Source organism: Centrocercus urophasianus, unplaced genomic scaffold (assembly GCF_019232065.1).
Source record: "Centrocercus urophasianus isolate 14NV4802_14NV808 unplaced genomic scaffold, USGS_Curo_1.0 seq_17, whole genome shotgun sequence".
Classification (NCBI taxonomy): Eukaryota; Metazoa; Chordata; class Aves; order Galliformes; family Phasianidae; genus Centrocercus; species Centrocercus urophasianus.
Window position 1 is genome coordinate 22,312,230 of NW_024884722.1, and position 14,381 is coordinate 22,326,610.

Below are 14,381 nucleotides of genomic sequence, written 5' to 3' on the forward strand. Positions count from 1 at the left end.
CGCCAATACGGTCGTACATTTTCTACCCAGCTCCGGCACTGGAACAGCCAGACTCGCTCATGGGCCCGCCCCCAGCTGAAGGCCCCCAGCGCCGCCTTATGATTGGCTGCGCGGCGGCGTCACTTCCTTTTCTCGTTCGCTGGCGCGGAGGGAGCTGACAAGATGGTGAGTGTGGGGCTGTTGAGGTTGTGCTATCCGTCCTGTTATGCTGCCATCCGTGCTCTGAGAGCCTCCTGGGAAGCAGCGTCCTGCTGGGCTGGCTTGCCTGCAGGGGGCTGCGCGGGTATGGCGTGCGGCGGATGGGGGACGGTGCTGCTTACAATCGGGATTCCTGCGGCCTGGTTGATGCCGCTAGGAGCTGTGGGGAGCGAGGCGTGTGTTGGGCCTGCTGGGCTGCCTCCGTGCTGCCGGGGGGAGCGGCCGTAGGCGCAGGTGGCACTGAGGTACCGAAGTGCTGTGTCTCTGCGTTCTGGGTGGAGTGATGTGGGTTGTGTTATAGATAAAATGATGGACCAGAAGTTTAAGGAGTCAATTGTTGAATTTATTAATTATAATGAGTAAAGAACAAAAAGGCAATGCAGCGCTGGGCGACAGGGGACTCTGCGTTCAGCCAACTGTCACCCAGCGCTGCATTGCCTTTTTGTTCAAATTGTCTGAAGTAGATAAAAAGACTGAGAAACAGAAGCCTCGGAAAGAGGAGGATATCCCCATGGGACCTCCACCATATGTCCCACCACAGCCGATAGCTCCTCCTCCTCCACAACCCGAGGTAGATAATCAGGATAACCCAGATAATCAGGGAATGGACCCTAATTTGGGCCCTCAAACCAGGAGACGGACACGTCAACAAAATCTATATCCACTGCGAGAGGTACCTATGGGGGGGTCCCAATCCACAGATGGGGTTTATTTCGGTACCTTTAAGTTCAGGGGATGTTAGGGAATTTAAGAAAGAGATGGGTAAGCTTTTGGAAGACCCATTAGGAGTTGCGGAAAGGGTAGACCAATTTCTAGGGCCCAATATATATACGTGGGATGAGTTACAGTCCATTCTAGGCATCTTATTTACAACTGAAGAGAAACATATGATTAGGACTGCAGGAATGAGAGTCTGGGATGCCCAGCATGCCCAGGGACCCCAGGCAGATGTAAAATGGCCCCTACAAAGGCCCCAATGGGACCACCAAGACCCAAATCACCAGATACATATGCAGGATTTACGAAGTATAGTTATCCAAGGGATCAGAGAAGCAGTCCCTAGAGGCCAGAATATCAATAAAGCATTTAACGAAAGGCAGAAGAAAAGAGGAATCCCCTAATGACTGGCTGGAGCGGTTACAAAAGAATCTACAAGTGTATTCAGGGTTGGATACTGAAACCCCGTTAGGACAGGCTTTGTTAAAAACACAATTTGTAGCCAAGGCCTGGGACGATATACGAAAGAAGCTCGAAAAGATTGAGAATTGGCAGGACAGGGGAATGGATGAGTTATTAAGGGAAGCTCAGAAGGTTTATGTTTGCAGGGACGATGAGAACCAGAAGAGGCAAGTTAGGATGATGGTGGCCGCGGTTAGAGAGAGTCGAGAACTAGACAAGCAGGAAAGGCGGCCATTACAGAAACCACCCTTCAGTCAGGGGAGGAGCGAAGGAGCAAGGGAAAGAAAGGAAGAACGGACTTGCTTCTACTGCGGGAAGAAAGGTCACCTAAAGAAAAATAGTAGAAGTAGGATACAAGATGAAAAGGTGTTTAAAGAAGACTAGGGAGGTCAGGGGCTTTACCTTTTGGGGACTCAGAAACACCGTGAGCCCTTGATAAAATTAAAGATAGGTCCCCAACAAGAAGAAATAGAATTTTTGGTGGACTCGGGGGCTGAGAGATCCACCATACAACAACTACCCTCTGGATGTGAATTGTCCAGAGAAACAGCCCTAGTAGTAGGAGCTAAGGGAGAACCCTTTATGGTAGGGGTCGTTAAAAATGTAAAAATAGAAACAGAATCTAAGCTAGGATTGGGAGATTTCTTAATTGTACCAGAAGCTGAATTCAATTTGTTGGGACGAGATTTAATTATAGAACTGGGAATAAGCTTGGAAGTAAAGAACAGGGAAATAAGGATTAAACTTTGCCCTTTAAGGGTGGAAGATGAAGAAAGGATTAACCCTGAAGTATGATATACAATCGAAAGTGTGGGGCGTCTGGAAATACCTCCTTTCTCAGTTAAACTTAAAGACCCTGAAATTCCTATAAAAATAAAACAGTACCCCATTTCATTGGAGGGAAGGAGAGGCCTAAAGCCAGAAATAGAGAGACTTATAAAGCAGGGGTTACTGGAACCCTGCATGTCCCCATTCAATACTCCCATATTGCTGGTAAAAAAAACCTAATGGTACCTATCGTTTGGTACATGATTTACGGGAAATAAATAAGAGGACAATATCTCGCTTTCCTGTAGTTGCTAATCCTTACACCTTGTTGAGCAAATTAGGCCCTGAAAACTTATGGTATAGTGTAATTGATTTAAAAGATGCATTTTGGGCTTGCCCTCTAGATGAGTCTTGCCGAGATTATTTCGCCTTTGAATGGGAAGACCCGGACACAGGGAGAAAACAACAGCTGAGGTGGACAGTACTACCACAGGGCTTTACCGAATCCCCAAATCTGTTTGGGCAGGCCCTAGAACAGATTTTGCAAGAATATCAACCAGCTCCAGAAATCACCCTTATCCAGTATGTTGATGATCTGTTAATCGCGGGAAAAGAGGAGGAACAGGTTAGGGAAGAAAGCGTTAAACTCCTTAATTTTCTAGGGTTAAAAGGCCTCAAAGTCTCAAAGACAAAATTACAGTTTGTGGAAGAAGTCAGGTATTTAGGTCACTATATTACTAAGGGGGAAAAGAAGATAGATCCAGAAAGAATAAGAGGGATATTGTCTCTGCCACCCCCCCAGAGTAAAAGACAAATAAGGCAAATTTTAGGGCTAGTGGGATATCGTAGGCAATGGATTGAGAATTATAGTAAGAAAGTAAAATTTTTATATCAAAAATTAACCCCCGAGGGATGGATAACTTGGGGTGAAGATGACGAGAGGAAGTGGCAGGCATTACAAGAAGATCTAGTCAATGCCCCAGTTTTAAGCCTCCCTGATCTTAAGAGACCTTTCTATTTGTTTGTCAATATAGACGAAGGTACAGCATATGGAGTCCTGACTCAGGAGTGGGCTGGAAAGAAAAAGCCTATAGGGTACTTTTCAAAATTACTGGATCCAGTGAGTAGGGGATGGCCCACTTGTCTACAGGCAATAGTAGGATGCGCTTTACTAGTGGAAGAGGCTAGAAAAATTACCTTTAACAGCGACATAAGGGTGTTGTCTCCCCATAATATTCGGAGTGTTTTACAACAGAAAGCTGAAAAATGGATCTCAGATTCTCGTTTGCTGAAATATGAGGGTATTTTGCTACAAGCGCCAAATTTAACCCTAGAAACTACTAGTCTGCAAAATCCTGCACAATTTCTATATGGCAAACCCGAGGAATCGCAATTATTACATAATTGCCTTCAAACTATTGAGAACCAGACAAAGATTAGGCCAGACCTAGAAGAGGAAGAATTAGATGAAGGAGAAAGAATCTTTGTAGATGGGTCTTCTAGGGTGATTGACAGAAAAAGGAAATCAGGATATGCACTAATAGACGGGAAAACGTTAAGAGTACTAGAATCTGGACCATTGAGCCCCTCTTGGTCAGCGCAGGCCTGTGAACTATATGCAGTCCTACAGGCCTTAAGAAGACTGGAGGGAAAATCAGGAACAGTATACACTGATTCTAAATATAGTTATGGAGTAGTACATACTTTTGGAAATATCTGGGAAGAAAGGGGACTAATTAACTCCCAGGGAAAGGACTTAGTACACCAGGAACTAATAAGGGAAGTTTTGCAAGCTTTAAGAGGATCGCTTAAAATAGCTGTAGTACGTTTAAGGGGGCATCAAAAAGGAATTGACTATAAGACGCGGGGAAATAACATGGCAGACCAAGAGGCTAAACAAGCTGCGTTACGCGTATTAGTACTGACAAAAGATAAACCGCAACATACAGAATCGAGAATAGCACCTCTCGTGTTCACTCCTAAGGAAGAACAGAAACTTACTCAAATGGAAGTAACTAAGAGTGAGGAAGGGAAATGGTATCTGTCAGATGGAAGAGAAGTTCTACCAAAATCGATAGCCTTTAATATCTTAACTAACTTACATAAACAAACTCATTGGGGAAGCCAGGGTCTGGTAGACCACTTCGCCACCAAATATATGGCTATAGGTCTCCACAACTTAGCAAAGAAAATTACCCAAGGATGCCCCACATGCCTGAAGATCGATAGAGCTGTACAAAGACGGGTACCTGTGGGTGGAAGACCCCTAGCAGTAAGACCATTTTCCCGAGTCCAAATTGACTTTACAGAACTTCCCAAAGTAGGACGTTACAAATATGTTTTAGTTATTGTAGACCACCTCACTCATTTTATTGAGGCCTTCCCTACCTCTAGAGCGACTGCTCAAACTGTGGCGAAGATCCTTTTAGAGCAGATAATCCCTAGATATGGAGTCACTGAGGTTATTGACTCTGATTAAGGTCCCCATTTTACATCTAAAATTATAAAGAACTTGACGGAAGCCTTGGGAATAAAGTGGGAAGAACACACTCCTTGGCATCCCCAAAGCTCGGGACGTGTGGAACGGATGAATGGAGAGTTGAAAAAGCAATTGGCAAAACTGACACTAGAAACCAAACTCTCATGGATAAAATGTATCCCTTTAGCATTGTTAAATATTAGGGCACAACCTAGGGCCGATATGGGAATATCTCCTTTCTAAATGTTATGTGGAATGCCCTACGATGCAGGAGTTCCCATTGATCATCCAAATATCACAGATAAGACCATTAATATCTATATCAGTGAACTAATGAAATATAGACAGGAGTTGTGGGAGAGAGGTCAAATAACCCAAAGACCCCCTCTTGATATTAGATTACACCAGATTAAGCCAGGAGATTGGGTTCTTATAAGATCGTGGAAAGAAGCCACTCTACAACCCCGTTGGGAGGGACCGTATTTGGTACTCTTAACTACTAATATGGCGGTTCGAACCGCAGAAAAAGGATGGACGCACGCCAGCCGTATTAAAGGACCAGTAGACAACAATGAATGGGAAGTTACTAGTCCAGCGGGGGATTTGAAGATGAAGCTGTCCAGAAAATCGCGATAAACAAAACTTAAACTGAGGGGGAATTTATTTTGCCACAGGGACTTCTGTGAACAACCGAAGAAACCAATATAGTCCCTCTGGTGAAGAAACCTCAACCCACCTGAAGAAGCTAAATGGTTGGGGCATGGTTTGAACACCTGCCTTTTGCTGTACAGTGCTTAATAGGTTTTGTAATAGCATTAATCTTGTCACTAATTTTGTATTTCTTATGGAAAGTCGTTAAGTGTGGGAAAGGGGTTTGTGTTTATGTATAGAGGAGAACGAGAATCATTTCTTAGGAACTTGAAGGACGAACTGGTTAAATGCTTTAATAGAACATTAAGTGAGGTCAACCTACCAAGTCTGCCCTGAATACAACTGGTATACGGCTGTAAGGGTTGGCCGATTGTTGAAAAAGGCTCCAGAAACAAACTCTTGAGACACTCTGTGGACAAGTGCCCAGTTTACCCCCAGGGATTATAACAGACTGTGATGGGGAAAAGTTCACCTTCGAGTGGGTCTTCTGCTGCCGAGAAGATAAAAACCCCTATAGCTGGCTGCAACCCAGTTGACAGGCGAGGCAGAGAAGGGCCTCGGGTGGAGGGACGGTACTTGACCCCAAAGACAATCATTTTGGTCTGTGCATCTATTTTACTCCCGGGGGTACGGGCCAATAATCCACACGAGCCCATGATATGGGAATTATTCAACATGCAACAACCTGACCAACCCTTGAAAAGCTGTAGAAATCAAACCCACGTAAATTTTACTGTTTCTTTAAGGGAGTTAATTACGGGACACCGAAGAGATAGGGCAGATAACTGTATGGGATTTTATATTTGTCCCGCTTCAAATAGAGGGAAAAATTATTGTAATTTGCCAAATCATTACTACTGTGGTTATTGGGGATGTGAGACATGGGCATCTGAATGGTCCACAACTATTAGAGACCCAGATATACAGGTGGAATGGTTCCCTCCTGATTGCAAGCGACCCGCCATAGGAAGAGATGGGCACGTTTACGGACATTGTGAGGCTGGTGAATACTGTAAGGAAATTAATATAAAGGTTCAGAAGCCTACGAATCATAGTTGGTTGGTTGGAAGAATGTGGGGAATTAGATTTTGGGAACCAGGTCCAGATAGGGGTGGTATATTTAGAATAGCAAAAAGAAGTATGCCACATGATCCCCCATTATCTATAGGCCCAAATATAGTTTTGGCACCGCCCCCTTCTACCAAAAGAACCCCGCCATCTGTTGTTCCTGCACTGACAGTTACCACAAACAGTACAGGTCAAAGGTATAGGACACCACCACCTACACTCAGTGATCCCCTATGGGGCATTATGCAAGCTGCATATGCCGCCCTGAATAAAACACAACCAAACTTAACTAACGAGTGCTGGTTGTGCTATAGTGTTAGACCACCTTATTACGAGGCAGTAGGAGAGCCAAGCAAGGTCACATGGAATAATGGGACGAATCCTGCTGCATGCCCATGGAATAGTAATCACACCCAGGGGTTAACTATACAACATGTCACAGGGAAAGGAAAGTGTGTTGGGACCATACCAGAACAATATAAGAATCTTTGTAATAGCACAATATCTGGAGGTAGAATAGTGAACAAGACAAACGCAAAATTTAAATGGCTAATCCCCACAGCAGGTGCAAAGTGGGTGTGTTCAGATGTCGGAATGACACCATGTATATCATTAGAGGTATTTAATAGATCTGAATTTTGTGTACAAGTAGTAATTATCCCGCGATTAATGTATCGCTCTGATGAAGAGGTTATGTATCAACTTGAAGGGAGCCTCATCAGACAGAAAAGAGAGCCTATAACAGCAATTACTTTAGCAACCCTCTTGATTGCCGGAGGTGTGGGTGCCAGAACCGGCATAACCTCACTCGTCAAAAGTAACGAGATACAAAACTTACAACAAGCTGTAGATGAAGATCTAGACAGAATAGAACAATCAATCGATAAATTGGCAACTTCAGTCAAATCGTATTCAGAGGTGGTACTACAAAATCGAAGAGGATTAGACCTCCTATTCCTAAAGGAAGGGGGACTATGCGTAGCACTCCAAGAAGAATGTTGTTCATTTGTTGATCACACCGGGATAGTTAAGGACTCCATGGTTGAACTTCGTAAGAGATTGGAACAACGAAAAAGGGATAGGGAAATAGGAAGATCCTGGTATGAGGGTTAGTTTAACGTATCACCATGGCTCACTACTTTGCTGTCTGCTCTGGCTGGACCCTTGATCACGATCATTCTGGGATTAATATTTGGACCATGTATAATTAAATGTTTATTACAACTGGTAAAGAAGCGATTTGACACCACGAAATTGCTAATCTTAACGCAAATGACTCCGCAGAGGGAAATAGAGAAATTGTAAATAGAGAAAGCGTAATATTCCATCCCATGATCACAATTAGGAAAGGAGAATTATGATTATGAAGATTGGAGGACAAACATTCAACGATAAAAGAAAAAAGGGGGGAAATTGTCAAAGAGGCAGGAATGTTTGTCCAGAGTTAATAAGCTTAGCATGCAAAAACACAAATCTGCATTACTGGAAGCTTGTGCAAACAGGGAACTTGCCCAGATATGGTCAAAGGTTAGCGATTGTGTAATCGACCAATGAGACTCGCTCATACAAGCAACAGACCATAAATGGGAATCACCAGAAGGGGTCAAGAAACGAATATGGAGGAAGACTACTTACTTCAGCCCACACGACCACCAGGAGGCAGAAGAAGACCTCCTAGCGACAGTCGGATCATGCGCAGAGTACACCACAATGAGAATACGGAAGGACACGAATACGGAAGACGAACTGTATAAAAGGATCGGGTATTGGTTCGAACGTTGCGACAGTTGGCGGGACGCAGAGTCCCCTGTCGCCCAGCGCTGCATTGCCTTTTTGTTCTTTACTCATTATAATTAATAAATTCAACAATTGACTCCTTAAACTTCTGGTCCATCATTTTATCTATAACCGGTCGTACTCGCATCTTAGTTCTTTAGTGCTTCCTATCTGAAAAGTCCTATCAGGACAAATTGTGTAGCTTTCATAAGGATTCTTGTTATAGTGCCTGGAAGTAATTAAAGGTGTGGAGCATTTCCTGCATGAGGAAAGGCTGAGAGGCTTGAGATCTTCTTCCTGGAGGAGAGAAAGCTGAGAGGGCAATGCATCGCTGTTTATAGATATCTAAAGTGTTGAGTTGATGGGGGGGTAGGTTTTTTTCAGTGATGAGCAGTAGTAGGGTGTATAACCAAGATGTTATAATGTATAACCAAGATGTTATAATTTGTATAACCAAGATGTTATAATTGCAATATAATCAAGAGAGTAAAGCAAAGCAGACAATGATCACAAAAGAGAATAAATGGAAGAGCTTACCCTTGGGTTGAGCTCACCAGAAGATACCAAAAGAGGGGATCTCCAGAAGAGATCCTTCCCCTCTGGTAGCCAGCTCTTAAATAGGTCCAGGAGGGGTGGAGCCAGGCTCCACCCCTTCCGGCAGCACAGGTGAATTGCCTTCACCTGTGCTCCTCTGGCTGACTCAAGGCTCACCTCAGGTGATTAATCAGAGGTTCAGGCCGTGACTCAGCAGTTCCCATACATAGGATAAGAGGTAATGGGCAGCAACTGGAGCATAGGAGATTCTGTACTAATGCAAAGAAGAATTCCTGTATTATCAGAGTGGCAGGCGCTGGAACAGGCTGCTCAGAGAAGTTGTGGAGTCTCCACATCTGGAGATATCAAGACCTATCTGGAAGTCTACCTGTGTGATCTGCTGTAGGGAACCTACTTTCACAGAGAGTTGGGCTCAGTGATCTTTGAGGTCCCTTCCAACCCTGATAATTCTGTGAGTTTGTTAGAGCTTCTTTTTTGTAGTCTATGTGTTTGAATAAAACTATTTCCCCATGTTAAAATAAAGGGGATATATATGCTTCTGTCTGGCTCATGGGCTGGGAGTGACTGTTCTTCAGTGTACTTTAGTTCTGTAGGGTGAATCCTATAGCATGAGACAAATGTGTTTAATTGGGATGCAGCTGACTTCAAGTAGAGTGCTGACTGCAGTGGTGTCATGCATTATATACACATTAGGCTTTGTAAACTATGGTTTTGTATCACTTCTATGTACTCTGTTTTGCAGAATGACACAGTGACCATAAGAACTAGGAAGTTCATGACAAACAGACTGCTTCAGCGCAAGCAGATGGTAAGAAAAACACTCAATACTATCTTCAGTTGTTTATTGGTTCTTGACTGCATGTATTTTAGATCATTATAAGCAAGGGGCCTTAGAAGTGTTAACATTATCAGGTGTGTAGAGGTTTATACACATTCCTGCATGCTGAAGGTAAATCGTCGTGATGGGATAGCAAGCTGACCTGTGATTTGAAGCAGGAAACTGTTAGGATTAGATAAATGATGCTTTGTATGGCTAGGGTGGCCTAGTTCAGGTTTTGAGTTTAGGGTGGGAGTCCAGTTGTTTTATTGGGTATTGACTGTCTTTGGCTTTTATATGACTTTTAAAAAATTTTTTTAGGTGATTGATGTTCTTCATCCTGGGAAGGCCACAGTCCCCAAAACAGAAATCAGGGAAAAGCTGGCGAAAATGTACAAGACAACCCCTGATGTAATATTCGTATTTGGCTTCAGAACTCACTTTGGTGGTGGCAAGACAACAGGCTTTGGCATGATCTACGATTCCTTGGACTATGCAAAGAAAAATGAACCAAAACACAGACTTGCCAGAGTAAGTTATTTGTTCCACAGTAACTAGAAAACAATTTGGATGACTTTCAAGTGTTTAGTAGTTCATTTTCATGTGGAAAAAAAACAAGCAACATACCTGTAGTCTTGTGGGGGTATTGCTGTGCATAGGGAATTTAGTGTTATGTAAGAGGTCTTAACATAGTATGGATTAGCTTTTGCATTGGAAAAATAAATTGCTTCTGGTATAATTAGGTATAATAATAAGGTAGAATTGGGATGGCAAAACTGATATTACTTGTGATCTTCTGCAAAGAAGGATTCCTTATCCATTGCTAAAACTCTGTATCCATAAACAATGGGGCTGGTCCTTGCAAGATCTTAGTTTCCTTTATTTTATTATCTGTTAATGAAATTGTCTTGCTCTTTAGCTGTTATTTCATTGAAACAGTACTTGGAAAGTCTAGCAATACTAAAACAATTGTATTTCTTAGAATGAAAACTTTGGTTACTACCACTGAACAGATATTGAATACCACTGTTTTTTTATTAGCATGGTTTGTATGAGAAGAAGAAGACTTCTAGGAAGCAGCGGAAGGAACGTAAGAACAGAATGAAGAAAGTCAGGGGTACAGCTAAGGCAAATGTTGGTGCTGGCAAGAAGGTATGATGAGATTATCTGTAGGCTAGAGTTGGCATGTTATTATTGAAATGTTGATAAGAAGTTATTCAATAGAATAACCTTGTCTTTCTTCCATTTCTTTTACCTGTTCTACTGGATCACGGAAGGTAATCTGTGTGGTCATGTATAGCTTGTTAGCTCCATAGCTTAGTTCTGCTCCTCACTGCTGCAGCTGATAAAACATGAGGCAGTGCTTCTTAAATGATTGTTTCTTACATGTCACTTGAACTAAAGTTAAGCTTTCTTAAACCTAACAGTAATGCTCTAATCTCATAACTCAGTAATACTGTGTACAAATTACTCTACTTAATGCTAGTTACTCAGACTACCTAAATATCTAACATGTATTCTATTAAGTTAGTATTCTTTTAAGTTTTAAGGATTTGTTGTAGGTGGTGAAGGCTGTAAGTAGAAATAAGAAACAATAATTGCTTTATATTGGTTCTAAGGGGCTGATTAACAACTGGGTTTTCTTGCTGCTGGGAGCTTTCTATGCTGTGGGCTGCAAGTCAGTACAAATCTAGAAAGCATGCAGCTTGAGAAGAGACAGAGTTCCTTTATGATGAAGCAAAATCATCAAAACTGAGGAGAAAACAGTATGAAGATGGTCACTTTGCCTGGCAGCTTCTTGCACTTTAGATAACACTGAGTGGGCTTGTGCTGCTAAGTGGGTTTTGCAACTGCATTTGAATAAGAAGAGGTTGTTGGGTTTATTGCATAGATCTGTAACTGTTAAATTGCTTTAACATCTTGAACTTCAGTAATCTTCACTTCTGCTTTTTTTCCTACTTTCTTGGGATTCTCCATCAGAAATGAAGTATCTAGCAGGTACTGAAAATGAGCATGGATGTGACTGAACTATACATCACTGAAACACTTTTTTTTTAATCATGTCACATTGAAGCACTGTACTCCCTTGCATGCTTATATGCTAGCTTTGAACTTCTATCTTGTACAGGTTCAGATGACTATATAGTAAGTTTGTTCTGAGCTAGTGAAATGACATGGAAAATGTGGAGTTTCCAGTAAGAAGAAGGCAGGACAACTCATTGCTTTTGATACATTTGTTCAAAATACTGCAATTCTGGTTTGGAGTAGTGTAGTGTAATTGCATGTGTAACTTGACCTTAAGACAAAAATACCTGTGCATCTTTATGAAGTCTTAAGTCACAAAACAGCTTAGTGGAGGTGGGCCAGTAGTTGTAAACTGCTTCTGTTGTCAGCATTAGACTTCTAACTATTCTAAGCTGCTCTGGAATTTTGTTTTGTATAAATGAAGTTCTTGCAGTCGCTGGATAGATGAGGATGCTATTAGCTGTGATCTGGAATGTTTTTCATCTTTTCATTTCAATGCTGGTTGAATAGTGAAGTCATACGTTGTTTAAAGTAGGAAGGTACAAAATATCCTTTACTGCAGTTGTAACATTAGCATGCATCTATTGTGAATGCTGAGGGGAGTCAGTGCTGCACTGATACCTGGTATGGGAAATTCCCTTGAGAAGTTTTGGCACTTGAAGATAGCTGTAAACAGTCTTGTATTTTTACACTTGTTAACTGTTATTTGAGTTAAAATTTTCCAGTTCATTTAAAATCTCCTTAACTCTATGAGCATTTTTGAGATCAGGAGTAGGGATGTGTGCTGTGATAATTATGCAGCAAATGTGCCATATTTATCAAATGCTTGTCAGACTAGCATGCTTTCTTAGTAGTAAGGGGACAGCATTTTGGTGTAAGAGTTTTTTGATGTCCTTTAAAATTATCTTTGGGTATCATTTGGGTATGCGTAGTTAAGATCTTGTTCTTTGTTTGGCCATCTTTGTTGATCCTTGTCCATGTGTTAATAACTAAGGACAAATTAATTAACATGCCTTCTGGAAAATCTGTTTGGGGAAAATTGTTGTATCACAGAAAGGAATTGCAGAATACACTCCTGCCTTAAAGCTTTGTCTTGTAAAATGCATGCTTATACATAATTGTGCCGTAACATCCTTATTCACAGCTGTCTGCATTTTCATTAGGAATCATGAAATTTTAGTGTCCACCTATGTGGTCTGTGAGAATTGTTTAAATCAGAAGTTTTTAGGCACTTGATTAGACCTCTTCAGGAAAGTAACATTTTTTTAAGGATAAAACCCCATGACTTCTAACGCCAAGCCATTTTGACAGGTGTTGGCATGTGGATTTTTTAACAGAAATGTTTGTGTTTTTTTTTTTAAACATGATCAAACAGTAATGTGGATGGATGAGCACTTAAAACCAATGTAGCCTTCAGCTATAAGTGAATACATAATTGCATCCTGAGAGTTACTTAAGCTCTGTACAGTCTTTGTTAGATTCCATTTTAAGCTTGAGGGAATGCATGAAATCCAACTGTTTAGCTTTTATGGTAATAAAAATTCAGAGGTTTTCCTATCACTTGTTATTGTGGTAACTGGAAAAAGCAAATTGTGTTTTCAAGTCTGTGTCATTTACAGTAGTGGAACATTAATAAAACTATTCTCATCAAATGTTTTTCAGTAACTGGATGTACTTCAGGTGTGGAAAATGGATAACAGGTATGACTTCGGGGATACTTTCTAAAAGTAGACATTAGGTAGCCTGTAGCTATACCATGATGTAAGTTTAATGTTGGTGAAGTTTAATGAAGTTTAATGTGAAGACTGGTATTTGCATGTTGTTCTATATCAGTATGAGGGAGACTAAAATGTTTACAGATCACTATTCTGCTTACTACTAGTTGATTATTTGTTTCTTGAACTTGCATGAAATACCTGGCTAATAGATAATCTGAAGTTTTATAGCTTGGGCCAAGTTCTGATTTACTGTTCATTGAACTTGCAGTGAAACTAACTTAAAATATGATAAGGATAGGATAGCTTTGTATTTTCTGAGGCTGTTTGGATTTATGTAACTTCAGCTTTGGAAACAATTCTGTCTTAGTGATACTTAAGTAGATGCCTGATATTACTTCAGACAAGTGCTAGACTTTGTTTTTGTGTTTTTGCTGCAGGAACAAGTAAAATAGATATGCTGTGGGCAGTAACCACTGCAGATCTAAGTGTGGTTTTATTACAGATGCTATAAATGGCTCATTTTTAAAGTAACTGCCTGGGGGCTGATACAGTGAATATAATGTCTTGAGCAGGAGGTTGGCAAAGCAATTCCAGATTGAGCTCCTCTAGAGAAGTGCTGTTATCTAGGCTCATTCCCATGACTATATTGTGAAGCTTTGAACCTTATGTTTTTTCTAAGGAGGGTAATATTTGGAAAGAAGTTATTCAGACCCCATAAATGTGTGAGTATGATCTGTTGTAATCTTCTGGAGCTGACCTTTCTCTTTCTTTACAGGCTACATAATTCCATCAAGAAGTATGGGAAGAACTGCTCTGGAAAGAAGCTGCTCATCTGGCTTTAACATTAAATAAACTATGTCAGTCAAATCCTGGTTTGCCCTTTAGTTTTGATTTAATAATTACAATCTTGTAAAGCTTGGAAACTTTAATATTGGTGTGCTATTTGCACTATATTAAAGTCGTTTCGTAATTAAACATCTTTTTGTTTTGAGTATCAACCTGAAATATGAATCAAAGCTTTCTATGGTGAATAGTTTAAAAGTTTGAACAGGCAGTATCTGTTCAGTGGAGGTAGGCATACTTTTTTGTCTTGTGGTGCTCAGTCTGGTTTCAAGAGCCCTTTCAAAATATGCTCGTTTGATGGCCC

At 41.2% G+C, this 14,381-nt stretch overlaps 1 protein-coding gene across 2 annotated transcripts; it reads left to right on the plus strand.

Annotated features, from left to right (window-relative positions):
* The first annotated feature begins 121 nt into the window (after positions 1–121).
* RPS24 (ribosomal protein S24) lies at positions 122–14,101 on the plus strand. 2 transcript variants are annotated; one of them, XM_042818916.1, is made up of 6 exons: positions 122–165; positions 9,417–9,482; positions 9,813–10,022; positions 10,533–10,643; positions 13,179–13,216; positions 14,010–14,101. In XM_042818916.1, the coding sequence occupies exons 1-5, from the start codon at positions 163–165 to the stop codon at positions 13,179–13,181; spliced, it is 393 nt and encodes a 130-aa protein (XP_042674850.1). In that variant the 5' UTR covers positions 122–162; the 3' UTR covers positions 13,182–13,216; positions 14,010–14,101. The 2 variants fall into 2 exon arrangements, with proteins under 2 accessions (XP_042674850.1, XP_042674852.1); XM_042818918.1 differs by lacking the exon at positions 122–165 and adding an exon at positions 5,324–5,376.
* The last annotated feature ends 280 nt before the right edge of the window (positions 14,102–14,381 follow it).

Bases quoted from the DNA above. Each gene is read 5' to 3' on its own strand.
- RPS24 (XM_042818916.1), top strand. The intron at 9,483-9,812 runs GTAAGAAAAACA...AAATTTTTTTAG, and splicing joins TGCTTCAGCGCAAGCAGATG to GTGATTGATGTTCTTCATCC. The intron at 10,023-10,532 runs GTAAGTTATTTG...TTTTTTTATTAG, and splicing joins CAAAACACAGACTTGCCAGA to CATGGTTTGTATGAGAAGAA.